This window comes from Pinus tabuliformis, chromosome 1_2, assembly GCF_031772625.1.
Source record: "Pinus tabuliformis cultivar Carrire ecotype Pingquan chromosome 1_2, CPIR1, whole genome shotgun sequence".
Classification (NCBI taxonomy): domain Eukaryota; kingdom Viridiplantae; phylum Streptophyta; class Pinopsida; order Pinales; family Pinaceae; genus Pinus; species Pinus tabuliformis.
Window position 1 is genome coordinate 637,876,530 of NC_142298.1, and position 7,254 is coordinate 637,883,783.

The 7,254-nt window shown below is 39.6% G+C and overlaps 2 protein-coding genes and 1 pseudogene across 2 annotated transcripts; 1 reads left to right on the forward strand and 2 right to left on the reverse strand.

The window, feature by feature from the left end:
• Positions 1-1,955: 1,955 nt before the first annotated feature.
• On the forward strand, positions 1,956-3,280 carry LOC149207261 (pentatricopeptide repeat-containing protein At3g56030, mitochondrial-like). Its single transcript, XM_089397984.1, has 2 exons — positions 1,956-2,110; positions 2,161-3,280. The coding sequence occupies exons 1-2, from the start codon at positions 1,956-1,958 to the stop codon at positions 3,164-3,166; spliced, it is 1,161 nt and encodes a 386-aa protein (XP_089254110.1). The 3' UTR covers positions 3,167-3,280.
• A 1,391-nt stretch (positions 3,281-4,671) lies between these two features.
• On the reverse strand, positions 4,672-5,884 carry LOC149207262 (pentatricopeptide repeat-containing protein At1g06710, mitochondrial-like; annotated as a pseudogene).
• A 321-nt stretch (positions 5,885-6,205) lies between these two features.
• LOC149207263 (putative disease resistance protein RGA4) lies at positions 6,206-6,865 on the reverse strand. Its single transcript, XM_089397985.1, has one exon. The coding sequence runs from the start codon at positions 6,863-6,865 to the stop codon at positions 6,206-6,208; it is 660 nt and encodes a 219-aa protein (XP_089254111.1).
• Between the last annotated feature and the right edge of the window lie 389 nt (positions 6,866-7,254).

The window sequence follows — 7,254 nt, forward strand, 5'->3', positions numbered from 1 at the left end:
TCCCATAATTTATTTAAGACTAATTCTTAAATTAATTACAAAATGGGCTCTAAAAAGTTATAAATTATTTCTTTAAATAATTTGCAAAAACTGCAAATTTGAAATATTCAAAACAAAAGACTAAACCATTTCAAATATTGAAATATTTAAGAATGCATAAACCATTTCCTTTAACATGACTCATATCAAAAGGAATAGACTTCACAAACATTTCATGTTCATACCCGAGACTTTGGTGAGAGCCTTCATGTCATGTGTATGTTCTTGAATGAATCAGGTCATATATTGACCTTGCCATTTACTTTAAACATATACATTTATAAAATAATCAGCTTGTCGACATGTATGCCTATCATGTAATTCACGAGAGGGCATTTTAACAAAATAACATGTTTCAAAACCATTAAAAGAAGTACTAGACTATACCATCATGTGTCTGATATATTAAAATATGTCAATTATATGCTCATGACGTCCCCACCACATGCACCCAATGTGCGAGTGTGGAGAAAGAAAAGGCAAGCAAAAGAGGGCCACTTCTGATGGCTATGTAATTCAAAAGCAAAAACTCAAAATTAAAACACAAAGACAGGCATTTCTGCCCCCATATAAATTTCAAACAGAAAACGTGGAATACATAATTAATTGGAGAAGGAACGTGTTAAAGGCATCCAAACCCTCCGGCAAGAGCAGAAAAATACTCAGATATCATCCACAGCAATACAAGTTTAGGCTGTAGACAGGTTTTCGGTTGTTGAAAGTGATTAGTCAACCGCAGCGATTTGGCAGCCCTTTTCCCTCAGGATAAGGGAAAAGAAGTAGAAGAATTGTCTATAATTGAAGATAGAATGAATTTGTACAGAAATGAAAAACGTATTGCATTAAATCCAAAACTCTAATTCACTTTAAAATTCCCCACAAAAAAAAAAAAAAAAAAACTTTAATCACACACCCGTTATCGACTTTGAATAAATCTCTCTCTTTATGTTTTTCAACACCAAGCATTTGACACACAACTCTATGACCAAATGTTAGAATTTTGAGACAGTGATTCTATATGCGGAATAACTGAAAGAATCGTTGTAACTTAATGCCCAGGGATACGAATTACCTCCAGCCATTGGTGAAACTCTTGATGCAACTTCTTTCTAAAAAACCACGCTCCAGCTGCGCAAGCAAAAGGAAAAGAATGCAGAAAATCTGAAGGCACTTCCAAGCTCTGCTATCTTAGCTAGATGGTGTGAAAAACTGAAGGGGATTGAGATCTGAGCTTGGGGACCAAATAGATGAGTTTATAGCTAAGCTTCCATCAAGCTTCTAATAGCTATGTGTTAGATGTCCCACAGATTAAGGCAGAGAACTCGAATCAAAGTAATGGACCACTTTAGTAGCTCCCAATAATATATTTAGTAATTGCAGTTGATTTTCTTAACTTAAGGAAACTACTGCAGTTGGTTTCCATAAGTTAAGGAAAGACTGCAATTTAAATTCCATAATTGTAGGCAGCAATTGTGCAAAATTAATGGAGCTTAACAGAAAGGAACAACAGTAAAGAAAACAGGGTTTGAGAGGATCAGGCAATGCCTCGTAGCTTAACCTGAGGGAGGGCATAACACTCTTGGTTATGGACTCTGCTCCATTTAGACGATCCAAGATGGATTCCCATTCATTAGGAAGCCTTCTAACGCTTTCCATGGAGGCTCCTATTGTTTTTATAGCCAAAGGTAAGCCAGAACATTTATGTACAATACCTCGGGCGATGCTGGTGACGCGAGTCATTGGATGCTTTGACAATTTGACGCTGGTGACCCCACTCGTTGGATGCTCTGACGACGTAGAATTACTTCCCTCTGGACTGTCTGGAAAATTGGAATGAATACAGAACAATTTCCAGCTGTCATTCTCCGACAAAAATTCCATATGATGAATTCGGAGTAGTCTACCTAGGCAGAGGAATGGCCCGGTTTCCGTCACCGCCTGGAAAATCCTCCGGCTCCAGCCGCTGGCAATCCCTTCGCCCTCCGCCACCCTCCCCTAGCTCTGCCACCCTCATTCTCCGCCACCCTCCCCTGGCAACCCTGACGTTCCTTGACAGAAAATCCGATCGGAGGTGGCAATCCTAACATCCCCTCATAGATTAGATCCGAGCTGGAATTGCAGCCGCGAAGAGTTATTGCCATTTCCAATTCGAAATTGCGATCCCGCGGGCTGCTCACTCACCTTCCTCCTCGACTCGGCGCCTCTCGCTCTGCAATTCCTCCGCTCTGTCGATAAAATAAGTTGTCCAAGGTCGACTCTCAGGTTTTTCCAATGGGCGAAACTACAACCAGGGTTCAAACACGCCCCTTCAAATTATGACAGTCTTGTCAATATTCACAGCCGCTCTAAAGACTTTGAAGCCCTAAAGAGGGTTTTGTTAGAGATATCCGCTGTGTACAACACTTATTCTGCCAAAACATTTTCTTTCGCCACTGCCTGGCATGATGATCCGGATATGCTGAATGAAGTTATGGAAATGCTTGAGAAGCTGGAGCATAGTCCCAGAAGAGACGCTTATGAAATGTTTATTGCGGTTCTCTGTCAAAAGAATCATGCCAATGCAGCCTTAGTGGTATTGGAAAAGATGGGGAGTAGAGGTTGTGTTCCGAGAATGCAGACTTATTGCCCACTTATCCAGGTGTACTGTCAGAACAACCAGATGGATAAGGTACAGGAGATTTTTGTTATGTTGAAAGACTGTCCTCCTGATCCCATTTGCTTTCATATTGTTTTGAGTGCACTTTGTAATAGGAAACAATTTGCAGAAGCAGTCGAATTTCTTACGAGAATGGTTAATATGGGCTGCAAACAAGATGCAATTACATATGATATAATGATTCGTGCTGCCTGCAATTTAGGGAAAATCGAAGGTGCGCTTAAGCTCTTTGATAGATTGAAAGAAGAAGGGCTTACGCCTTTGCATCATACTTACCTGTATATTCTTGAGGGACTCTACCAGATCAGAGGTTTTGACCGAGCACATTCGTTCCTGATTCAGCACAGTGGAAGGAATCGCACACTGGATTCGATGAACTATATACATTTAATTGGACTTTCTCGCAAATCAGGTCAAGGGCAAATAGCAGGCAATCTCATGAAGGAAATGAAAGCTAAGGGCTTTGATTGATGCAGCTTAAATGAAACAAACACGATCATAAGGATAGTGTAGAATGTGTTATATAGTGTAGAACGTTTTCATGGGCTGTACATTAATCCAGTGAAGCTAAGGAAATTTTATCTTCGGGTCCGCTTTTCATGGATGGATAAGTTATTCCACAGTGGTTAAATACAACAAAATAGTGTTGTATTATTAACTTAGTGTTTGTTGTTCATGGTATTTTTGGAACAAAACTGTGTTTTATTTTCCTATGTTCATGGCTTAAAGAAACATGATAATATTTTTGTGTTTTTCCAGTTTCATAGGTGGAGTGTGCACTCTGAATGTAAGTTTCAAAATATGATACTCAGTTGTATTCCAAACACACAATGCCTTAATTAGTAGTTTTGTGTGAACAAATCGAGTGACTGAGTATTGTCTTATTAAAAACTAAGTAGTTTTTTGTGAACAAATCCAGTGATTGAGTATAAAAAATTACCATGTATGATCACTGCTTTTGCAACAAAGCAATCTTCAATATATCCATGTGCTATTTGGTTTTGTTTCATATGACAAAATATAAAATCTGCAGGTTCCCTCATTGCGTTTGCTGCTCTGCAGACAAAATGTAAATTAAGTTGTTAGTATAGCTTCTGCAGGGCTTTGTTTCCATTTGCTGGATTTGTATCTGGAGGTTTTTAAAGAACAGTAAGATGTATCTGGTAATCTTTTCACAAATTTTGTTGGTTATGTGTTGAGGCCTGAAATTTTCACTATTCAGGGGGATGTTCACCTTTCTTCATTCAAAATTTTCCAAATCAATATACAAATACATACTATTTTCTAAATATTAGATTTGACTTATCCATTACAATAAAAAGGCTAATCTGAAATAGCTTATATGCAAATGGCAATGTTACTAGAAAATGACTATTTACCTAAGTCACTAACATGGGGACACGAAGGACACAAGAATTCAAGTGGAATTCGAGTGTCGAAGACAGACACGTTGACCCCCCGGAACAGGACACATAGGACACGCTATATATATATATATATATATATATATATTAAAAATTAGATATTTCTTACACAAATTCTTATTCATGATACAAATTCATTGATTCAAACACAGATCTTCATCTAAATGTAAGTTTTACAAACTAACATTATGCATACAAATACAAGTGTGACATAAATGATAAATCATAATACATATTCATCAATGGTCCAATAGGAGAAAGAGAAGATATTGTAGTTTTCTCATTAAGTCATCAAAATCAAAATGTGTACGATGTTACATAGGTAGTAGCAATGCCAATGGCAAATACAAAACAACTACAACCCTGAAGGCAGTAGTTAGTTCATGAGTCATCAATCCTCATAATCAAAATTAGCGCCACTGTATTCATCATCATGGTCACCACTGCTCTCCTCTACTGCATCCTCCTCCTTTGTATCTAATGTCATCTCTGCATCTGCTAGTGTGGAGGATAACCCATCTAAAGTGTCACCATCATCAAAAGCGACAGGCTCTAACACTGGCTCATTAAAATCCATGTTGGCCGATGCCAATTCAACAAAATAAACATTGCACAACTCCAAGACAAAATAAACACTCTCCAATTAAGACACAATCGACTAGTTTCTAGCTTAATTGTTGTCATGAGATTCCTTCCACTGTGCTGAATCAGGAACGAATGTGCTCGGTCAAAACCTCTGATCTGGTAGAGTCCCTCAAGAATATACAGGTAAGTATGATGCAAAGGCATAAGCCCTTCTTCTTTCAATCTATCAAAGAGCTTAAGCGCACCTTCGATTTTCCCTAAATTGCAGGCAGCACGAATCATTATATCATATGTAATTGCATCTTGTTTGCAGCCCATATTAACCATTCTCGTAAGAAATTCGACTGCTTCTGCAAATTGTTTCCTATTACAAAGTGCACTCAAAACAATATGAAAGCAAATGGGATCAGGAGGACAGTCTTTCAACATAACAAAAATCTCATGTACCTTATCCATCTGGTTGTTCTGACAGTACACCTAGATAAGTGGGCAATAAGTCTGCATTCTCGGAACACAACCTCTACTCCCCATCTTTTCCAATACCACTAAGGCTACATTGGCATGATTCTTTTGACAGAGAACCGCAATAAACATTTCATAAGCGTCTCTTCTGGGACTATGCTCCAGCTTCTCAAGCATTTCCATAACTTCATTCAGCATATCCGGATCATCATGCCAGGCAGTGGCGAAAGAAAATGTTTTGGCAGAATAAGTGTTGTACACAGCTGATATCTCTAACAAAACCCTCTTCAGGGCTTCAAAGTCTTTAGAGCGGCCGTGAATATTGGCAAGCCTGTCATAATTTGAAGGGGCGTGTTTGAACCCTGGTTGTAGTTTCGCCCATTGGAAAAACCTGAGAGCCGACCTTGGGCAACTTATTTTATCGACAGAGCGGAGGAATTGCAGAGCGGGAGGCGCCGAGTCGAGGAGGAAGTTGAGTGAGCAGCCTGCAGGATCGCAATTTCGAATTGGAAATGGCAATAACTCTCCGCTGCTGCAATTCCAGCTCGGATCTGATATGTTGGGGGATGTCAGGATTTCCACCTCCGATCAGATTTTCTGTCATGGAATGTCAGGATTTCCAGGGGAGGGTGGCGGAGAAGGAGGGTGGCAGAGGGCGGAGGGATTGCCAGCGGCCGGAGCCGGACGATTTTCCGGGCAGTGACGGAAACCGGGCCATTACTCCGCCTAGGTAGACTACTCCGATGAATTCGACTAGCCTGCATGGCCTATGCAATTTTGTTATCACGGGTGGTGACAACGACCTTAGTTTTGCTCTCCAGTGGAAACTGCAACCCTATCTTTTCCCAAGCTTTCTTATCCCACACGTCGTCTAAAACAAATAAACAACGTTTCAGTTCTAGATTTTTATTCTTTCCTTCAAAATATTTGTTAATTCTCTCCTTAATTCCCTTTTCACCCCCTTCTGTTTCCTTAATCTGTCTGCATGTCAACAGCAGCAGCTCTTCAACCACAAACTTGGGTGATACTGTAAGCCAAACTAGATGGTCGAAACTGTCTCTGGATGGTCGAAACTGTCTCTGACCTTTTGACTGTTGAATACCTCTTGCACCAGAAGAGTTTTTTCCAATCCTCCCATACCCACAATAGCAATCACTTTAAATCCATCTTCCAATATCCATCCACTGACCTTATCAGTAGCTTGCTTTATTCCCACAGCTTGAAATTGAGATAGAAGAGCACTAGATTTTCTCCTCTTATCTTCTTCTGAAGATTCAATATATGCATTGAGTGCTTGAACACCAACAGTAGTAGCGTTGAGGGATGTTAGATATTTGAGATATTTAGCACCCGTGTGTATCATTGTGATTCTTTCCCTCAATTTCCTAATTCTCCGGCCCATTCGGTATCGGAATATTATGTTGAGAAAACCAAACCTGCGCTGCTCGCATTCCTCTACTATGTCGACTGCATCAGTGAGAAAATCCTCAAGTCTGTTAAGCCAATTGGTCAGTGAACTCGAATTGGAGGTCCTGGTTGCTCTTGCATCCGTCAACAGGCATTTAATGGAGTTAACCTCCTCAGAAATGAATTCAAAACTTTCTTTGAAACTAGTAACTAGCCATACCTCTTCTACGATTTTTTCAGCTAACATAGATGACAATTTGTCTGCAAGCTCCTTAACAATAACTTCCTCCATCTTTGCTCCTCCGATTGCAATCCAGCTACACAGAATCAGGCAGGCAGTCACGTATCCCTTCAACCTCAGCTATAATATCGTTAATGAGAAATTGATAACTGTCCTGCATCGACAATGAAGAATAGGTCTTGGAGGGAATGGTAAAAGAAAGCGCAAAGTGTTTCCGTATTTAACTTTTTCTTTTCCTTTTCCTTTAGCCATTCCCTAGTATGGAACAAAGGTTTTTTCAAATGAAGAGTATGCTAACAAAGTTAAGCTAGTCTATTATTTATGGTCAAGGAAACCTGGAAAGATAAAAAGGGTTAGGTGCATGTGGGGCACTCACATTTCTCTTTTGGATTCCAGAAAAATTGTGTCCACTTTTGACTCTTTTGAACTGACCTCAGGGC

Bases quoted from the DNA above. Each gene is read 5' to 3' on its own strand.
- LOC149207261 (XM_089397984.1), top strand. From the start codon at position 1,956: ATGGCCCGGTTTCCGTCACCGCCTGGAAAATCCTCCGGCTCCAGCCGC. The intron at 2,111-2,160 runs GTGGCAATCCTA...CTGGAATTGCAG, and splicing joins GACAGAAAATCCGATCGGAG to CCGCGAAGAGTTATTGCCAT.
- LOC149207263 (XM_089397985.1), bottom strand. From the start codon at position 6,865: ATGGAGGAAGTTATTGTTAAGGAGCTTGCAGACAAATTGTCATCTATG.